The 21,242-nt window shown below is 46.8% G+C and overlaps 1 protein-coding gene across 5 annotated transcripts; it reads left to right on the top strand.

The window, feature by feature from the left end:
* The first annotated feature begins 1,589 nt into the window (after positions 1–1,589).
* On the top strand, positions 1,590–19,284 carry Erlin2 (ER lipid raft associated 2). 5 transcript variants are annotated; one of them, XM_087901078.1, is made up of 13 exons: positions 1,590–1,688; positions 2,787–2,908; positions 4,780–4,842; positions 5,189–5,270; positions 6,300–6,346; positions 6,800–6,861; positions 6,999–7,124; positions 10,606–10,679; positions 10,835–10,893; positions 11,474–11,565; positions 12,724–12,813; positions 15,735–15,814; positions 16,180–19,284. In XM_087901078.1, the coding sequence occupies exons 2-13, from the start codon at positions 2,802–2,804 to the stop codon at positions 16,378–16,380; spliced, it is 1,083 nt and encodes a 360-aa protein (XP_087757204.1). In that variant the 5' UTR covers positions 1,590–1,688; positions 2,787–2,801; the 3' UTR covers positions 16,381–19,284. The 5 variants fall into 5 exon arrangements, with proteins under 5 accessions (XP_087757204.1, XP_048312459.1, XP_087757206.1 ...); XM_087901080.1 differs by lacking the exon at positions 1,590–1,688 and adding an exon at positions 1,928–1,997; XM_087901079.1 differs by lacking the exon at positions 1,590–1,688 and adding an exon at positions 1,952–2,092.
* Positions 19,285–21,242: the final 1,958 nt, after the last annotated feature.

Raw genomic sequence — 21,242 nt, 5'->3', positions numbered from 1 at the left:
TCGGGGACTCGAGGTCTTCTCAGAGGCTAAGAACAAGAAAGCTTTCCAATTCTGACGACACGACTTCAAGCTAACCCCCACCCTGTCACGGCTTCATTCATGTCTCAGTAAGGCTGCTATGGCGCCAGATGGGTGAAGTCTCCAGTTAGGGACCTGCTGTTTAGCCTTAGTGAGTCCTAAGGGTGGAGCAGCACCTGTAGAGAAAGAAACTTGAGATAAGACCTCAAACAGCTTTTTTTTTTTTTTGACACAGAGGTGCCTTCTTAGGCTGTGACCACACCTTGATCAGGACACAGGATACAGTCACTCAGAGACCAGAGTTCAGGAGACTGCAGATCACACGCTTCAAGCTAGGGCTCGTAGCTAAGAGTGGCAGAGGGAGCAGGACTCAATGGACAGAATGGGGAGTTAGTGGGTTCCCTCAGACAAGCTGCTTTTGAAACTACGGGGTCTGTTGTCTGCTTTTGCAGCCACTGGGTAGCTGGGGTTGGGGTTGTTTTTCTTCTGCTGTCTCCAAACATCCGACTTCCCAGAACTTGACTTTGGGAGAGGAACTTTCCTTTCTTGAGCCCTAAAATCTTCTAACATTGACAAGGGGCCATCTACTGTATAGAAAAGTTGTTTCGTTTACAAAAAGCTAGTATTAAAGTGGGCAGTTCCTGGTCTTCAAACAAAACGACTTCAGTGGCTGGTTCAGAAATTCCCCGCTAAGGACGGAGCTTGGGGACAGAGTGGGGCTACAAAGTCCTTGGTTCCACCCCCAGAACAAGATAGGAGAAAGGGCTGGATATGAATGTCCCAATACCACGGTGCTTTGGGGTGATGACAGGTGGAGGCCTTAGACTAGGAGGCATGAAGTCTTGATTCTCTTCCTGGTCCACTGTGTCCCTGGGTGGGTCTGGCAGACACAAGCTCACTCACCGTGGCAGGTGTTAACCAAGGCAGGGAGTCCCCAACTACTAAGGAAATGCAAAGGAAGCTTTCAATGACTGTGGCTGGCCTTGACCCTCACAGAGTTCAGATTTCGTTCATTAAAATCGGAGCAATAATTCCTTGTTAATTACCTCATGTTGCTGTGGGGACCTCAAGGCTAAACAAAGCTCTCAGCAAAGTATAAAGAGCAGCTCAGAGTAGGACTGGTGACTAGCGACGTCATAATCTGCACGTCTGAAAGTTTTTTTCATTTTTTCATTCGGCTGACTGGTGCAGCAGAAAAGCAGCAAGCAGGGGACGAGACCGCTCCGTCGCGCTGGTACCTGCTCTGGAAAAAGGAAAAAAAAAGAAAAGAAAAGAAAACAAATCCAATTCGGCCTGAACCTAAGGAGAATCCCTAAGCATCTCGAAAGTCAGAACCTCGGAAGGTGACACCAGAGTCGTGGTGTCGGGAAGCCATTCTCCCAGCGCTGGGTACCTGCACAGCGGGCATCCTCAAACCCGCAATCCCAGGTTCGCCAGCAGCCGCCGGGTCGGCTCGCGGGCGCCTCCTGGCGGCACCTCCGACCACTGCGCTCGCCTCCCGGGGGCGGGGCGGGGCGGACGAGCCCGGGGGTAGGGGCAGGGGTTTGCGCGGCTTGATGACGTAATCTATGCGCCGGGCCCGGAAGGAAGTAGAGTGCTGAGGGGTGTGGCGGTTTCTGCGGTTGCACGGGGGGTTCAGACGTGTACGGAGCGCCTGGAGGGACAGCCTGGTACGCAGCCCCCGCCCCTCAGTGCACGTTGGGCCTCGCTGCGGCTCGGGGAATGGAGCTGACCCTGGCGCGGCTCCGGAGCTCTGGCTCCCGCTGCGGCTCGCCCTCGGTCCGCCCACCCAGGAGCCGAGAGAACCCCCGTGTGTCCAGTCTCCTTCCCACGGGTCCTTACGCGAGTCGGAGCGGAAACTCTCGGACGCGCCTGTCTCGCGGCGGAGGGCGGGCAAAGGGCGCGAGGTGGGGCGGGGTGGTGGTGAGGGCGTTTGCAGAGAGGACGCTCCTGCTGCTCGGTAGCTGGAGGCCGCCACGGTAAAAATAAGTTAGACCTGAGAGTTGGCATCCGCGCCCTGGGCCCGTGTGCCGGTCCGTCACCATAGTTTTTCCAGACGCTCCGTCGCATCTCGGTACCTGGATGTTTGGGAACCCTCCAGGAGTCCAGAGTATCCCAGCCTGAGGCACTCCCAGTTTCCTGTCCCCACGGGACTTGGGGGCAAAGGTTACGCGAGAGTTTTGTTAAGAGATCCGTCCTGTTTCGGTCCAGAGGAATAACTGGGAAGGTGAATGACAGGCCAGAGAGACTCCTACCTCGGAGCTCAACTGCCTGCTGCCTCTCTCCCCAGAGTCCCAAGGGAAATGACTGATGGTTTCCTTCGAAATGGCAGGCAATTAGAAGTAGGAGGCGCTGACCAGAAACACATAGCCACAGCTGCCTGTCATTTGACATCCTCTGTAATTTAAGCCAACCCTCTGCAGCTGCCTCTCTTCCCTCACTTATAAGTGGCTCCCGCGACAACACGTTAATGAGCAGTGAATAGAAGGCCTGTGTTTTGAGCCCTACCCGATTGGCACCGGATCTATCTTCCTTAGGTGGGGCAGTATCTGGACCTAGTGCCTCTTCGCTGCAGAGGGCATTATACTTCCACAATTAAGGGATGGGATGTTGACCGAGAACAAGGCTGAAATGAGCTGGTGGTCCGGCCGGCGCTGTGTTGGTTCTACAACAGGCCACCTGCGCATCACTTTCCATGAGCCTCTCTCAGTGGCGCAGCCTCTTCTCCTGCATGTCAGGCCACACATTGTCCCTTGTCTCATCTCCAGGATTCCGGTTCACTGATGGCTCAGTTGGGAGCTGTTGTGGCTGTGGCTTGCAGTTTCTTCTGCGCATCGCTCTTCTCAGCTGTGCACAAGATAGAAGAGGGACATATTGGAGTGTATTACAGGTAAAGCAGAGACGGGTGGCTACTTTCCTGTCACCGGCTAGCAGATCCTGCTAACATCTGTATATGTTGTTAAATAGGGAACCCTCTTCAGGTGCAGTTTCCAAGTCGGTGGCCATGGGTAAGGGTGTGTGTGTGTGTGTATTTATTTAAATTTAAAATTGTCTTTAGAATGTGATGCTGATACGTGTATTTATAGGATTAAAGGCAGAGATCTGAAGGAATCACTAGTCTTTCAAGGTCATCTCTGGGACACTGTTGTCTCTTGCATTGCTTGAAGAATCTTGTCTCCACACACCAGGCTACCTCTCCAAAAGCTGACAGTCCCAGTTCCTGATGACAGTTTGAAAAGTGTCACTCAAGAGAGACTGTTTTTTGTGTTGTTGTTTAGTTTTGTAGCCCTGGCTGTCCTAGAACTCAGTCTGTAGAGCAGGCTGGCCTCGAATTCAGAGATCCACCTGCCTCTGCCACCCGAGTGCTGGGATTAGGGGCATGCGCTACGGGGCCTGGCTTGAAAGACTGTTTTAAAGTGACATTTCAAGGAAGTGTAAAGGCTCTGCAGGCTGATTGCCACCAATCAGGGAAGCTTTGGGAGAGCGACTCTTTAAATACTCTTGACTTGCTTACTTTCCAGGGACTTCTCTGACCAAGGTTTTTGTTTTAGGTTTTAGACAGGGAATTTGCTTGACCAGTAGTTTGGTTTGTGGTACTGAGGACTGAGCAGTGTCTTGAGCTGTTGTTCTACCACTGAACTACACCCCCAGCCCTTGCTGTAAGCTTTTATGACACCGCCCCCTTTTTGAGAAAGGGTCGCACTGTGTAGATCTCTCTGGCTAGTCTGAAAGGCTTTGTGTAGACCAGGTTGACTTGAACTCACAGAGATCCTCCTGCCCTGCTTCCCGAGTACTGGGATTAAAGGTGTGCGTCAACATGCCTTCTTTTTTGTGTGGGTCTTATGTCATGCTTTCTTATGGAATACAAATTCTAAGATGCTCATTGAATTGGAGTTGTAGCTCACTGGAAGCACTTCTAACATACTCAAGGCCCCTAATTAAAAATAATAATAAAAAGGTTTAAACTTTTGTTGAGTTCCCACTTGTTTAGTAATTTATATCTGCCATCTGCTTTCATGTTCCCCAAAGCTTTTAATTTTGTCATTCATATACAACTTGATTAGAAATATATGTCAAAAGATATATTATATATTTAATGTATATTGAAATGACTTTAAAAATGCCATTAAACGAAGTATGATGGCTCAACATCTGTAATTCCACCTCTTGGGTGAGGGCTGAGGCAAGAAGAGTACTATGAGTTTTAAGCCATCCTGGGCCTCATAGCAAGCACTGCACAAATCAGGGCTATGTAGCACCATCTGTCTCAAAATCAGATCATATGTGAGTCCTCAGATGCTTCTGGAACATGGGCAGGAAGGGCAAATGAATTACCCTCTTGCTCTACGCTGGACTAAAATTTTGGTTAAGATCCTCTCCCTTGCTCTGCTCTTTAAATCTTACTTGGCTCCTCTATCATGGGGTTCGTTACTTTATATTAAAGTATGTTTAAGGAGCAGGGTGTAACTCATGATAATATAGTACTTTACTAGAATGTGTGATACCCTGGATTCAACCCTAGCACTGCCAAAAAAAAATATTATTTTAATTGCCTGTGTCGCTGGCCTCCCACCAGTAATGCTGCTGGTTGATAACTGTATTCCTGGGTCTCACATGCTGGTGACTGCCACAGGCTCGGCAGCTGTGATGGACTCACCTCTCATCCTGTGTGTAGCCAAGAATTCTGCTGTCTTTGTTTTGCTTCCTCTCCATCATTACTTCTCAGGTGGAAAAGTATAATGGGTTTTGTTTTCCCATCAGGCTCCCTAGAATGTTCAAACCGAGACAGAAGGAAGAAAGGGAGAGGGGTGGACATTGTCATCGGCATGTGTCACTTTACAGTGTGTTTTTATAGGAGCAGAGAGATGATTAGCCCTTCAGTGTTGATCTAAGGCAGTGGTTCTCAACCTTCCTAATGCTGTGACTCTTAATACAGTTCCTCATGTTGTGTGAACCCCAACCATAAAATTATTTAATTGCTACTTCATAACTGTAATTTTACTACCATTATGAATTGTAATGTAAATATCTGTGGTTTCTGAAGATCTTAGGTAACCCCTGTGAAATGGTTGTTCAGCATACCCCCCAAAGGAGTGATGGCCCACAGGTTGAGAATCACTGACTGAAGGGATCCTGGGATATTGAACCTCCCTCTCTCCCTCCTCTACAGAGGTGGTGCCCTGCTGACCTCCACCAGTGGCCCGGGTTTCCATCTCATGCTCCCATTCATCACATCCTATAAGTCTGTGCAGGTACATGCGCTTGTGTCACGGGGTGCTTGGCTCTCTACAGGTTCGGGTTGTTACCTAATACACTGTTTGAAATCATTTAGCTGTTAGAGGAATAAAATGCCTTTTCAGAGGCTTACATGCCAGGCAGGGGGCTCTTAAAATATTACTTGATGATTAAAATAGCTGAATGGAGCCACTGCCTTGCCTTAGCCTATCAACCCCAAGTGGAAATTATTTCCTCACTTTCGAAGTGGGACTAAAGAAGAATTTGTTATAAATATTTAGAAGAAAAGTCAAGTATTTGTGTTTATTTATTAAATCACAGGTTACCATGACAGATTGAAATAAAAGATGGAATTTTGCTTGTACTTGTTTGAACTTCAAAAATGCGAACAATAGTTGTATGGGGAGGGCCAATGCCATGTAAAATAGCAGTAAGGCTAGTTGAGGCCAGCCTCCTGGCTGAGGTGAACTAAGTGTCTCTGCAGTATCTCCAGCAAAGAAAACTCAGCCACCCCAGAAAGGGGTTGGGGATGTCACAAAGAGACAGAGCTGGGGACAGAGGCCAGATACACCAGATACACCAGGCTGTGTGCTCAGTTCCCGGCAGAAAAGAGTGAGAGGGAGCGGAAGATAATTAGCCTAGCAGAGTGTACCCACCTTCCCTGTTAGTCTTGCCTTTGCCTTGCTGTGTGGACCTCACAGTGCTTTGGGTACTTTTTCTTAGCTGAGACTCACAGTAAAGCTAGCAGGTACTGTATTCTGAAACCAATCAGAAGGGAGTCTACTGCTTCAGCACTAGTAAAATGCATTCTTCAGGCTCCAAACTCAGTCGTTTTCTTTATGATTCTGCTTGTTCATATGTGCTTCACATACATGGACAAAGATTCAGCCTGTTAGGGGAATTAGATGTGACGGTCATGTTTAGCGAGGAGAAAGCTCGGTTCAAACAAGCAGTCAACTACAAAGACTTTGAGGCTTCCAAATAAATAGTGGGTTGCTCTCTGTCACAGCCCGTTTCACATTATTTCATGTTTCCTCTGTCTCCAGACCACTCTCCAAACAGATGAAGTGAAGAACGTACCATGTGGGACCAGGTAAGGTACCAAGAGTAAAGCTGAGGAGCCCAGCAAGTAAGAGGGAGGACTGCCAGGCGGCTGCAGAGAGACAGATGTGGAGGATAGTGAAGGAAAGGCAGTGCCTGGTGGGCGTGCTGGTGAAGCCAGGATGAGAGGCAAACTTCCGGGCACCCAGTGCACTCTGAAGCCTGCTAGTCCTCTTCATTCTTTTCCATGTAGTCCCTTTGATCAAAAGGTCCCAGTGACTCAGAAGATAGGAGCTACCCCTTTCCTTCCTGATGCTGCAAAGGGCTTGTCGTCTCCTTGTGGAGGTTATAAGCTCCGCACATCTGCTCAGAGGTGTGAGCTGCCCCAATTTCCATGAACACTGAACTCCTGTTCTTCTGGTCACATGTCTTAAGCCATCTCCTTAAGGAATTTCCCCAGATTCCAGAGCTCTGGTAACATCTTTGTCACGTCTCCCTCCGATAGTGGTGGTGTGATGATCTACTTTGACAGAATCGAAGTGGTGAACTTCCTGGTCCCGAATGCAGGTATGTCTTCTAGCCTGTCCAGCATGCTCACACTATCTGTGGGTCACACAAGCATTGAGAAGTGAAGAAGCTGAGAGAGTCTGGAGAGGTTTGCAGTCTTGGATCTTTCTTACACTGAGCCCTCTCCCTCCTCACAGTGTATGACATAGTGAAGAACTACACTGCCGACTATGACAAGGCCCTCATCTTCAACAAGATCCATCATGAGCTCAACCAGTTCTGCAGTGTGCATACACTTCAGGAAGTCTACATTGAGCTGTTTGGTAAGAGGGTGGTTGTCATCAGGGCAACTCCACCCTTTCCCTGAGACATGTCAGCCTTCAGCAACCCTCTGTCTGTCTGCTTCTGAGCTACCACGCCACAGAATGGGGAGTACACAGGAGCCAGACACCAAGAGAGTTCCAGATAATACTGAGAACAGCCAAACATGGTGGTCCATACCTGTAATCCTCACACTCAGAAGGCTGAGACAGGTGGAAAACAAGTTCAGGGCCAGCTTGGGCTACAAAGTAAAACTTTTCCTAAATAAATAAACCCCACAAAAGAAAAAATATTATGTTAGAAACTAGGGAAGATCCTTGGGGTAGTCAGACATAGCACTGCAGTAGGAGTGTGATGAAGGAGTCGTGGCTGGTCTGAGCAGAGGCCTGGAACAGACTGTCCCGGGAATACTGTTCTATAATGAGAATGCACTCATTTCTAGAAGAATCTGACAAGGCCATGTAGCGTAACATACTCATTTTAAAATAAGTATGCTGAGGCCAAGAACGAGAGAGTGAGAGGGCTGTTACTGGTTAACAACAACTGCGGCCGGGCCTCCTCCCTGCTTCCCGTGAGTGTCTTTCCCACGGCGTGCAGGCGCCAAGGGTGTGTGGTGTGAATGGTGGGCTCACGCTTCATTCCAGAAGTCTGCATTGCTCCAAGACAATCAAGGCTACATAGTGAGACCCTGGCTCAAAATAATAATAAAAATAATCAAATGGTTAGTTGTTTTACACTTTTACTCTGAGATTTAGGAAATCATTCAAATCACTTTCAATTTTTCTGTAGTAGATAATGAACCTAAATTCACTTTAAAAGTTTGTACTCTTTTGTTGGTTTCCAATTGATTATATTTTCAAAAAAAAACTGAAAAATTTACTGTTTTTTTTTATGTCCCGCCAGTAGAATTTAAAGAAATTAATTTTATAGCCATTGTTTTAGGACTTGTACCTTTTCAAGGCATATGAAACACCAAAAGACAAAGGATCTCTAATGTCCCCAGAAGGGAATTAAAATATATCGTTTCATATTTGAAAAACTGTTGCTGTCCAAACAGATACACATAGTGCTTACTAAACTGTTACTTCTGTACAGAGGAAAGGGTTTATTTGGCTCACACTTCCACATCAAGGTCATCCATCACTGAGGGAAGTCAGAACAGGAACTGGAGGCAGACACTGAGGCAGAGGTCACGGAAGAATGCTGCTCACTGGCTGGCTCTCCGTGCTACACTCAGCTTGCATTTTTATACAGCCCAGGAGTGGCATGGCGCAGAGTGGTCAAGAAAACACCCCATAGGGGCTGAAGAAATGGCTCAGTGGTTAAGAGCACTGACTGCTCTTCCAGAGGACCTGGGTTCAATTCCCAGCACCCACATGGCAGCTCACAACTGTCTGAAAATCCAGTTCCAGAGGATCTGACACCTTCACACCAATGCACATAAAATAAAGATAAATAAATCATAAAAAAAATCTTAAAAAATAAAATAAAATCAGACTTTCAATTCTTTAAAAAAAAAAAGAAGAAGAAGAAGAAAACACCACATAACCTTCCCATGAGTTAGTCTGATGGGAACAGCTCTTCAGTTGAGGTTCCCGTTCCCCAGTTGTCTCTAGTTTGTGTCATAAGAATCAAAATATAGTAATTAACCAGGTGTTTCTTTTCTTCTCTCTCTTTCTCGTGTGTGTGTGTGTGTGTGTGTGTGTGTGTGTGTGTGTTGCTAGATGGAGTTCAGGCCTGCCTCCTGCATGCCCAGGAGTGCTCTGCCACTGTTTCACTCCAAACCAGAAGCTTCCCATGTTGGGTACTAGCTAGCTTCCAAAGGAAATTCACTGTTCCTTGGTAGCTGTGGCTTGGGCACAGCTGACTAATGCAGAAGGCAACTCACGAGAACAGTGGTGACTGTGCTCTGATATCCTAGCCTGGCTCTGCTGACTCTTCTTCCAGGATCTCGGTGAGGCCAGAGAGGCAGCTCCAGTGTTGCTGTTCATGCAGCGGATCGGTGGTAGCCTTTCCCACACTTGCCTGTCAAACAACACATTTGAATTCCAGACTAGGAACCAGAACCAAAGCAAATATATGAAAAGACATGAGCTGGACTGGGAGATGGCTCAGTAAAGTGCTTGCCTCAGACATGTAAGGGTCTGAGATTGATCCCCAGAACCTAGAGCAGGTGGAGGTAATAACACGGAGGACTGACAGGAGGAAGCCTGGGCCTCGCTGGCCAGCCAGTTGAGCCTAATCAGTGAGCTGAAGACCACTGAGAGACCTTGTCTCAAAGGAAGATGATAGTGTCCTGAGGATGACTTCCATGGTGCTCCCCTGACCTCCTTGAACACATGCTCACACCCACATAAACAGACAGCAGACATTAGACAAGGATGAGCTGATTTTCAGAACAGGAAATTTTATTTTCTCCTTGTGTTCTTAGAATTCATAGTGAAAGCAATATGAGGTTCTCCTGGACATCAAGCCAGGGTTTTTGTTTTGTCTTCTTGTGTGTATGCGCACGTGCCTGCATTTGTATAACCAAATGAGTGGGTGCCATGTGTGGTGGAGGGGAAGTGTCTGCAGAGGCCAGAGAGTAAGTCAGCTCCTTTGTCATTTGCATAACCAAATGAGTGGGTGCCATGTGTGGTGGAGGGGAAGTGTCTGCAGAGGCCAGAGAGTAAGTCAGCTCCTTCGGAACTGGAGTTACAGGTGCATGCGTGTGGCACATGGGACTGGTAACTGAACTTGGGTCATCTGGAAGAGCAGCAAGCCATGTTTGTTTTTTCTATGGGGTCTTAGGCTGTAGCTCAGGCTGGCTCGGAACTCACTGTGTAACCCAGACTGGTCTCAAATTTATGACACTCCTGCCTCAGCCTCTCTAATGCTGGAGTTATGCACATGAGCCCTGCTCTCATACCTCCAAAATTAATTCTGGATGTGATAATATCTTTAATACTGTAGCAAGTGTTTTTGTTTTGTTTTTTAACTAATAAAATTACTAGATTTAGCAACCACCTTTTGGTGATGAGGCGTCATAGTGTAGCCCAGGGCAGCCCTATGGTCCTCCTGCAGTTTCCCAGTGATGGTGACAGGCATGTGCTTCCATGCCCAGGTTGCTCCTTTTCTGAAAACCTGACATAGCCATTTTATCCTCCTCCAAGGAGCCATGGGCCTGCCTTCTCTTGATGCCAGTTGGGAAAGTCTGCTCAAGGAACGTTTCAGAATTGTTTTTGTTTCTTAAGCTCAGGCACCCTGGAAGTTCTGACTAGTGTTTTAAACAATGAAGGGGCTTTATTTTGAAGCCAAAGTGAGAAGTTCTGCTTAGCTCTCCCTTCACGGAGAACCGCTCCAGGGTCTCACCTGGGTTCCGGTGTGTTAGGTACAGTGTTTGGAAAGGCGAGTCAGTGGGCCATTGCTTTTGCTTGTGCTTTCCCCACATTCTTCTCTTACCTAGACAGTAAACAGCTCCCTTTGTGTCTTTCTTGATTCCAGATCAAATTGATGAAAACCTCAAGTTAGCTTTGCAACAGGACTTGACTTCCATGGCCCCAGGTCTTGTTATCCAGGTAAGCATTGCCTCAGTGGGGAGTGCTTGTATTTTACCGTGCATGTTCTCTCCTAAGGGATACCCTTTTAGCGCAGGGACACCAAGAGCCAGATGGCTCTTACATCCCTGGCCATTTTCATTCTCCCTTCAGTTGTTACTTGTGTCCTTCTCCAGGCTGTACGAGTGACAAAGCCCAATATTCCTGAGGCAATCCGCAGGAACTATGAATTGATGTGAGTATGCCCTGTGCCTAAGCTGTCCACCACGAACTCTTCCTAACGCATCCCCAAGCAGCAAGCTCTGAGCTTTCCCTTCCTTGAGCATTTGTTAGTCTGTTGTACTATAAGGTTGGGCAGGCATGTCAGCACTTGGCCACAGCGGAGCCCTGGAGAGAAGCAATGCTTTTAAAATGTGAGAGAGTCATAGCAGAAGTGGAGATAACAGGGACAGATGATAAGTTTGCTGGCAGGTCTATTTCCTTAAAGTGGAATGTGTTTCTCTTTTATTTTACTCTGAGACAGGGCCTTGAGTATCCAGGCTAACCTCAAGCTTCTATGCCTAAGCTGTCCCTCTGCCTTAGCTTCCCAAGTAGCTGGGACTACAAGCATACACCTAGGCATTGTGTTTTATTTCTCACAAAAGAAAGCCTTAGAATAGATCAGTAAAGGCTGAGTCACTGAGTAGCCTTGGGCAGGAGAACAAAGACACCCTAGTGCGCTGCACCTCAGCCAGAATTGGGTTTCTCCGTGGAGTACTGAAGGTCTCCAGAAGCTACCTAGGACAGCCTCACAGCTGTGTGCGTCTTCCTTCCAGGGAAAGCGAGAAGACGAAGCTTCTCATTGCTGCCCAGAAACAGAAGGTGGTGGAAAAGGAGGCAGAAACAGAGAGGAAGAAGGCCCTCATTGGTCTGCACATGGTTCTCTAATCCTTCAGGGAAGAAGGGCTGGGGATGATGGGATGTGTAAGGAAGGCCAGGGCACACTTAGGCCCTCCCGAGTGCTTCCAGTATGCTGGGGTGGCGTTCATATCCCCAGGAGCCCAGTGGAAATGGTCGGGCCGTGGATGTAGGTCGTGAGTCTGAGATTTTCATGTGGGGAGTAATGCAGTCGCCATATCACCACCAGAGAAAAGTGCTGTCATTTGCTTGGACTTTTCTGTTTGGTTGGTTTCTTAACTTTTATTTTGTGTGGTGTGTGTGTGTGTGTGTGTGTGTGTGTGTGTGTGTGTGTGTGAAAGAGAGAGAGAGAGAGAAAGAGAGAGAGGTGATACATGCCTGTAAGTAGGAGCTCCTATGCCTTGGCACAGGGTGTGTGTGTGTGTGTGTGTGTGTGTGTGTGTGCGCGCGCGCGCCTATAGCTAGGAGCTCGTATGCCATGGCACAGGTGTGGAGGTCAGAGAACAACTTTGGGGAATGAGTCACTCCTTCCACTGTGTACTTAGGTTGCCAGGCTTGCCTGGCAAGCACTTTACCCACTTGGCCACCTGGAGGTGCTTGCTCTGTTTTACTAAACTCAGATTTGTAACCATGTACAAGGTCATGTGACAAGTTAGAGGGCGCACTGGAGCTCTCTGCTCCAGATCTCTGGTCATAGCAGTCAACTGAGCTGTTTCCTAAAGTGAGAGTCAGATGAAGCCCATGTAAAGAGTTGGCTGGGGAGAGAAGTTAGGTTTTCCCAGAAGCATGCTCTTCTCCTGGGTCAACATCTCCCGTTAGTATTTGATGCTGATGTTGCTCTCCTGTGCTCACTGGGCCATTCATCTCTCAGGTGTGCCTATTGCAGCTGCCCTCTGTGGACTTGGCTTTGTGAGCATACCCATTCAGGTATTAAGGCCCTCAGTCAATCAAGGTTTTCTGTTTTTACATTTACTCTCTGTGTTTGAGTGTATGGGCACATGCAGACAACCTGTGGGAATCAGCTCTTTCCTTCCACCACGTGGCTCCTGGGGTTGAACTTGCATCATCAGGCTTGGCAGCAGGCACACTTACCCACTGTGCCATCTCACCACCCTAGCCAACTTTTGACATGTCACCGCTAAATCGTTTCTCAACTTCATTTACTCAGAGGCAGAGAAAGTGGCTCAGGTTGCAGAAATCACCTATGGGCAGAAAGTGATGGAAAAGGAGACAGAGAAGAAGATTTCAGAAATTGAAGGTGAGTGGTATGATACCATGCCTGACGGAGCACAGGGTAGACATGATGTCATGCCTGACAGAGCATGGGGTAGACATGATGCCATGCCTGATGGAGCACGGGGTAGACATGATGCCATGCCTGACGGAGCACGGGGTAGACATGATGTCATGCCTGACGGAGCACGGGGTAGACATGATGCCATGCCTGACGGAGCACGGGGTAGACATGATGTCATGCCTGACGGAGCATGGGGTAGACATGATGTCATGCCTGACGGAGCACGGGGTAGACATGATGTCATGCCTGACGGAGCACAGGGTAGACATGATGTCATGCCTGACAGAGCACGGGGTAGACATGATGTCATACCTGATGGAGCACGGTGACTGAGTCACTTCCTGTTCTCTTAGATCTATGTTCTGGGTGTTGTAATGTCTCTGAAATACTAGCTCTCCTCTGCGTAGACCTGGGTTTAGAACTTGGAACTGACCCAGCACAGTAAGCAGATTTTCACAGAACATTTACTCAGCGAGTGTTAGTCATGTCAGTCATGCGCTGGGCATTTTGTTAGGAGAGTTGGCTGTGTATTAGTGTTTGTTGCACACCTGAGGACCTGAGTTCCATACCAAGAACCCTCATGGTGGACAGAACCAACTCCTGAAAGTTATCATCTGACCTCTGTACACGCACTGTGCCGTGCTTGCACACACACAAATAAATAACATGTTTATAAGTAAGTCATCAAATAGGACTAAGAGCAAGGGTACCAGTCCAGATATTCTAACATGTTCCTATAGTCTCAGCTTCTGGGGTAAAAGCAGAATGGAGTCGTGAGTCAGGATATCCTGGGCTGCAGAGTAAGACTATCTCGAAAGGAAGGAAGGAAGGGAGGGAGGGAAGGAGGGAGGGAGGGAGGGAGGGAGGGAAGGAGAGAGAGAGAGAGAGAGAGAGAGAGAGAGAGAGAGAGAGAGAGAGAGAGAGAAAGAAAGAAAGAAAGAAAGAAAGAAAGAAAGAAAGAAAGAAAGAAGAGAAAATGAAGAAAGCAACCTAACGGTCCCTGCCGACCTTAGAAGCTCAGTCTAGCAGACATCTCTGAGAATTGGGCATTAACCCTGACACTGGACTCAAATAGCAGCTCTCCTCTGCCTTTCCTGCCTCCTAAAGTGCTTGATGATGCACTCCTCTTGTCTTCCCACAGCAAGATCCTCCTAGGGGAGGGAGTCGGTTGGTTGCATTATTTTCATCTCGGAGTCTGTCCTCCGGGTCCATGCAGGTACTGCATTAGCCTTGATGAAGATGCTCTTCAGCACCAGCAGCCCTGGAGCTGACGAGAAGTGTCACTCACTGGTTTTCCAACCGCTGCTCACCTTCAGTCCCCTCCGGAGCCCTCGCTACCCCACTACCCTCACTTTCTTCACGGAGTGCTTCTGTCGGGATTTCCAGGACAAAAGCCACAGGGTTCCGTGTAACTTTGCAGGAACTGCTGGAGAGCTGCTCTCTCACCAGGGGCTCTTAGTAAAGCTCTGCTTCCACTTTCCTGGAAATACTCGTCATGGGGCTGGGAGAGGCACAGCAGCTACAAGAGTTCACTGCTCTTGCAGAGGAGCCGAGTTCGGTTGCTAATGCCCACATTGTGCAGGTCACAACCACCTATAAATTCCACTCTGGGAAGTGTCCGACATCTCTGGGATCTGCAGGCTTCTGCACTTATATGCACATAATCATATACAGATACATATTATTAAAAAATAAATGAATCTTTAGTAAAACATGTCATGCTGGGGTGCAGTAAGATACCCCAAAGTGTAGCTCAGACTCTAACATATTTGCCTGGTACGCTCAAGGCTCTGGGTTCAGTAGACAGCACTGAAAAAAGTAACGACTTAGAGTTGCCTGGTATGGTGACACCTGTAATCCTCTGACTTCGGAGGTGGAACAGGAGGAGTTAACATTCCAAGCCATCCAGGGGTCACATAGAAAAACTGTCTCCAAGACATAAACAGGCCAGTGAGATGGCTCAGCCCATGAAAGCACTCGCTGCCAAGCCTGACGGCCTGAGTCGGAGTGGCTGAAGGAGAGAACTGATTTCCCCAAGCTGTCCTCTGATCGCCACACTTGTGCCATGTGTACATGCCCCACCCCCGCTCCCAATAAATAAATAATAAATGTAATAATAAAAGGGTTTTAATTTGTTATAAGGGTGAAAGGAAACAGCATAAACCACAAAACAGCATCCCCAAAGAGTAACCTTTGGCCCTGAGTGTTTTGTTACAAATGTGACTGGAATGAGACTGGCAAGTTTCCAAGGCAGGGGCACAGTGTTGAGTAGTGAGGTGCACTGCACAGTGAGATGGAACAGGTCTGAATCCAAACAGTGTTCCTCTGGACCATCCTACGTAATCCTAGAGTTAGCCCGCTTAATCACTGGTAGATCCTTTGGGGAAATGAAGTTGGAAAGGGAACCGAGCTATTTTTCATTTGTGGTATTCAGTCTTAGGGTGGACCCATGAGAGGCGTGGCAGTGCATGTCTGTAATCCCAGCACTGAAGAGGTTTAGGCAGGAGGATACCATTGTTGGGATTTTCCTTTTTGCATTAAACTGAAACTCTGCCACACTGTAAAGCTCTTGAGTTACTTTATTTTAGAGAAATGCTTTTCCTGTGCTAACAGGAAAGCTAGATAGTCCAGCACTAGCCTTAGCTATAAAGTGTGGCCATTTCAAAAACAAAACACACAAAAAGTGGTCTCTCCAAGGTCATAGAGACCAGGAAGTGTCTTTGTTGGTTTTTGTTTTCTGCAGTGCCAGGAATGGAAACTGGGGCTTTGTGTATGCTGGGCAAGTGCTAGCCCACTTAGCTGTAATTGCCAGCCCCCAGAGCACAGGCTTCTGCACCTTCCTGTTTTGTTTTGTTTTACCCTTTGTACCCTTCATCCCTTAGATGCTGCATTTCTGGCCCGGGAGAAGGCGAAGGCTGACGCTGAGTGTTATACTGCTCTGAAAATAGCAGAAGCAAATAAGGTAAAGGCCTGACCACACACACACACACACACACACACAGAGGAAGTGATTGGGCTCACTGCTCCCTGCGCCGTCCTCACAACAGTCCTGAGAAGCCCCATGCTGTTAGAGATAGGCACTTCTCTTAGCAGGAAGCAGTAGGAGAAGTTTCATTCTTGTGTTAGACATGGAAGCTGTTGCTACTCTGTCATAAGACCTTAGTTCACTTTCTCTTAGAAAAGTGGTTTCTGGGTAACAGGAAGACCTTGGAAAGTAGAAGGAGCATGTCTGCTTGACAGAGACCCTCTCTGATGAAAGTTAAAAGGGCACCACCAAATTTTTCTCTGATCTTCTCTCTCCTCTGCTTTCTTACTTGTATGGTCCAGCTCAAGCTGACTCCGGAATATCTGCAGCTGATGAAGTACAAGGCCATTGCGTCCAACAGCAAGATTTACTTTGGCAAAGACATCCCCAACATGTTTATGGATTCCGCAGGTGGTCTGGGCAAGCAATTTGAGGGGCTGACTGACAAGCTGGGTTTCAGCTTAGAAGATGAGCCCCTAGAGGAAACCACAAAGGATAATTGAAAAAAAAAATGTATACATCCTCTGATTGTGACGCTTAGAGAGAGCTTTATTTTTTAAGATGAAACCGAATGTTCCTCCTTCCCGCACTACCTTCTTTGACTCTTCAAGTTACTGTGGTAAAAAGGAAGATGTGGACATAAATCTACCCCTTCTGGGAAGGGCAAGCAGATGGAGAATTGTTTTTTAGTTTTATTTCTGATTCAGGTAAGTAGGTTGTATGACTTCTGGTAAGGTGTGTACACCATGGATTCGACCTCTGTTCTGCAGGCACCAACCTTGTCCCTTTGAAGCTGGCTTAACTGGGGAAACTATTAATAAGAAGCGGGAGATGTGTGGCTGCTGCTTCCTCGTGGTTTGAAAACGTGCTCCACGGTGCTCTCCTTGCCTCTAACGTAGGCAGTGTCTGCATGTGGGACCCCCGCCGACCAGGCCTCTGCTGTGGAGCGTCAGCTGCAGAGAGAAGTGTTCTGCCACTTTATTTTTACAGCGGGATGGGTTATTTTAGAGCTAAGCTGGGTTGAGCCCTCCTTAGGAAGAACCTGGTGCTAGGTTTTTGCAAGATTTTGTATACACTGTACTTTTGCCCTAGTGTTTTCTGACTGCATCTCACCGCAGCAGGGCTCAGTCACTCCACACACTCCTTTTTCAGAATGTTCACCTGATCTGTGATTTGATTTCTTCTTGAATCATCTATCCATTAGTTCCACTCTGCATCAAGATGGGAGCAGACAAGTGTTGTACTAGCTGATGAAGCAGGCTCCTTGTACCTGTCAGCCACTGTACTGCTGTTTGGCATTTATGTGTATACTTTTAAGAGCAAAATGTCTTTATCATTGTGGAGATTCTTCCTTGAAGAGCTCTTGACACTGTGGAGAGAAAGGGCCAGCCAGTAAACATCCAAGTAGTAGTGCCTATGCCTGTGCTGGGAGTTATGTGACACACTGAGAAAGGGATCTCGTAAGTCCAGACAGCAGGCGCTGCTTGGGAGTGAACGCCAGAGCAGCTGCACAGATGCAAGTCAGAGTTGATGCCCATGCCCCTGGGGCTGCATTGAGTCCCCATGTTGTGTTTTTCATTGCTAGTGAGGAAAACAATGAGTCACCCAAGTATAACAAATACAATGGGAAGAACAAATAGAAAGGTATTTCTTAGATCCTGAAATTGGCCTAGGTGGGGGCAGGGCTGCAACTTGTATGCCTGTGAGTGCTGCACAGAAGGCCTTTGTGGAGGGCCTTTTATGCAGAGTTCATTTACCGCCATGCGGTACCCTGTGTGCCCATGCCTAGCTTCAGCTTAGGACATGGCCTTATTAGCTGTCCCCACACCCTTCCCACACACAAAGCACTTACTGTCATCTTTTAAGTGAATACTAGAAATGATATTTTCTGGCATTTCTCATTCTTGGTTCTATACGGCAGGCCAGTTCGCTTCTAAGTGACTGGCAGTAAATAGGCTTGTCAAGTGTTTGGGTAGCATTTAGCCTGCCTAAAAAGAAGCAACGTGTTAATTCCGCCTACTTTGGATGTTGCCCTTGTCTGTTCAAACTCCTCATACTGAGACTTCTCAAGCCACTGGTCCAGGTCACAGTTTGTACAGACTACAAAATGTTTCTGGAAGGCATAGATTTTAACATGCTCAAAAGTTCTTGCAAACTCTTTCGGGTTTTTTTTTTCTCACCAAGATCAACTCCCACTTTCTGCTGCTAACCACTTGTTGAGAGCAGCATGCTGTACCCAGCGTCCCCTCTTCCTCCTGAGCCTCAGAAAAACACTATTTCCTTGGAGTCAGTGCAGGAGTAAGGGTATGTCCCAAACAGCACCCTCTTAGTCTGAAAGTGTCTGCTACTACCATTCAGATAGCTCTACCCTTGCTCACAAAGAGCCTCAAGAAAGTCCTGCTGCAAGTGCTGCTTCCCTGCCCCTTGAATGTCACTTCTTTAAACAAAGCATATGAATGTTCCCATGTCATTAACATAAATTCAGTAGTTGTCAGTATCTGTCCCAGCAGTAAAATCATGGAATTCAGCTCTCTTTTTTAGCATGGGATACCTAACCCATCTGTCTGTGTGACTTTGTTTTTTGTAATACTAGAAAAAAAGTGATTGTAAAGCATTTAAATTCTAAACATGTAAAATGTGATAAGCCTACAGTTTTGTAGGCAGTAAAGTCATGGCTGCTATTTATATAGAGAACTTCTATCAAAATAAGTTACTGTTTGTAAAATTCAGTTTTTGTAGGATTTTCCCAAGGCACAGCCACCTTGGTAGAATGTTTCTCACTTAACTTTGCAGAAGCTATTCATACTTGGGAGAGTTTTTAATCATTTTTCAATATATGGTCAGAATGTTTGTAAGAAAGCCTAAGCTTAATAATTTTTTATAGCTAAAAATAGATGTAGAGGAATCAGTATGGTTACTGAGTTGAGGGCACCACTGAATGAGACTATAATACAGTTATCTAAAAAGGGAGCTGTTTCATACATGATGTGTGGGTATGTGTGTGTCTTGTGCTGACCTGAACTACCACAGGGTGGAGTTTGGTAAACTATACCTTGACAAATAGCTGCTCTGCCTGTAAACTTCACCGACTTTGCTTGTTTCCCTATAAAATCTGTAATGGGCAATCGTGTGTTTGTACTTCCATTCCTTTTTGTCCCTAATTCTGTGTAAACTGGTGATTGCATAGTCAAAGCAATTTTTCCAGTGTGCCCCGAGGTCATTAGTGAGTCTTTATAACTGAAAAATGATTCTTATTCTGTTAATCATTCCACAAATGATACTACTAGATTAATTACCTTGGGTTACTAGCTCCAGGAATTGTTAGACATCGCAAAAAGTCTCATGTGAATATACTTAACATTTTGGATTTAATTTCTGTCTTGCTAAATAAAATGTCTTTGTCTTTATGGTTTTTATTCAAATAAAACTTGCCAATAGCTAATACTAGGATAGGTGATAGAAATAAAACTTTCCTGTTAGGCTTTCCTGAAAAATGAACCCAGGGGATGTTCTTCCCAGCCTGGTGCTGCTTTATCCCAGCACTCAAGCCGAAACAGGAGGACCTGCTTGAGACCATCTTGATCTGCATAGTGAGACCCTGTCAAAAACAAACAATACATTGCTGCATTTCATCAAAAGATAAATGCATTCCCAGTTGACCCAAAACTTATGTGACAGCAGTTTAAGTGGGTGACTCCCAAACTGGGCACTGGCAAATTGCCTAGTGTCAGCAGATAAATGTAAATGTCAGTTGATTTTACAACTCTATCCCATCCCAAATACTGCACAAAACTTAAATACAAGTATCTGCTCTTTATCTGAAATTCACATTTAACTGGGTATTTTAAATAACAAGTTTCAGCCAGGCAGTGGTAGCGCATGCCTTTAATCCCAGCACTTGGGAGGCAGAGGCAGGAGGATCTCTGTGAGCTCGAGGCCAGCCTGGTCTACAAGGGCTAGTTCCAGGATAGCTAGGACTGTTAGCAGAGAAATTCTGTCTCAAAAAAAAAAAAAAAAAAAACAAGTTCCATTTTTTTTTTAAATGTGTGTGTAGGACAGGGTGTTTTGCCTGCATGTTTGCCTGTGTATATGCATACTTGGTACTTAGGAAGTCCAGAAGAGGGTGTGGAGCCCCTGGACTGGAGTTACAAGCAGCTGTGAGCTGCCATGTGGGTGCTGAGAGTCAAACAGGGGCCTCCTGAAGAGCAGCCAGTACTCTTACCCTCTGAGCCATTTCTCCAGCCCTCTGGTTGTATTTTTTCATTATTGTCTTCTTATATCAAACTGTGCTTTATTTCTTTTTGAAAATGATTCAGCGGACAGTGGTGGCACACACCTTCAATCCCAGCATTCAGGAGGCAGGAACAAGGTCAACCCCCTCTGCGAGTTCCAGGACAGCCAGGACTACTACACAGAGAAATCTGGCCTTGACAAAACAAAAATTACTCTCTCCAAAAGAAAGAAAATGATTCTTCCACATTGTACTTTGATCATAACCCCCCCATATACATACACACACACATATCCTCTTAGTCTCTTCCCTGCCGACCAAACCTCTTCCCAACTCTTCCCTTCCTCCTCTGGCTTGCTCATGAGCCCCAGTGGGGAGTTCCTGGGGCGAGGGCAATGCCACTGCCACAACTACCGCAAGCTCCCCAGAGACTGGCGGGGCCTCACATGCTCCGTCCTTGTTCACAGTGGAATGTTGATGGACCCAGTCTTGTACAGGTGACCACTGTCCAAGAGCCATGCCGTACCCAGAAGATCACATGACTTCACAGCGCTCCTCCCTGGTCTCTAGCTCTCACATCTTTTCCCACCCCTCTCTTCCAAGATGTTTGAGCATTGGCAGCTGTGATACAGATGCTCTGTAGGGTTTAACAGTCACTTATTTTGAACACTTTGACCAGTGGTGATTGTATTAATCATTACTCATAAGAAAAACTAAGGCTGAAGTCAGCACTAATCTATAGCTATACTTAGAAGGCAGATTGATGTCCTTTTAGCAAAACAGCAGTAGTAGGTTATCCACTAGGTCCAACGATCTCTCCATCCATGGACTTTTGACCAGGTTTACAGTAGGCGTGAATTCCTCCTCCGAAGTGGGCCTCAGATACTGTCAAAAAGCAGTTGGCTGCCCCCATAACAGTCACAGCACTACTGCTATGCAAGTATCTTGCCAAGCAGGTTGATATTGTAGCTCGTGAGCTTCAATGCTGAGTACCACGGATGACTTTTCTCCCCCAGTAGCCTGCACAGCACCCTCTGGCATTATCAAAGTTAACCAGCAAGGAGGAAGCTTACAGCTCATTTCTGGTCTGGTTTCTCTATATTTTGTAACCAAAGAGTATGATGTCTTCAGCAA

Source organism: Myodes glareolus, chromosome 23 (genome assembly GCF_982192425.1).
Source record: "Myodes glareolus chromosome 23, mMyoGla1.1, whole genome shotgun sequence".
Classification (NCBI taxonomy): domain Eukaryota; kingdom Metazoa; phylum Chordata; class Mammalia; order Rodentia; family Cricetidae; genus Myodes; species Myodes glareolus.
The sequence above is the reverse complement of the archived record's forward strand: the minus strand, read 5'-3'. Positions and strand labels throughout refer to the sequence as shown.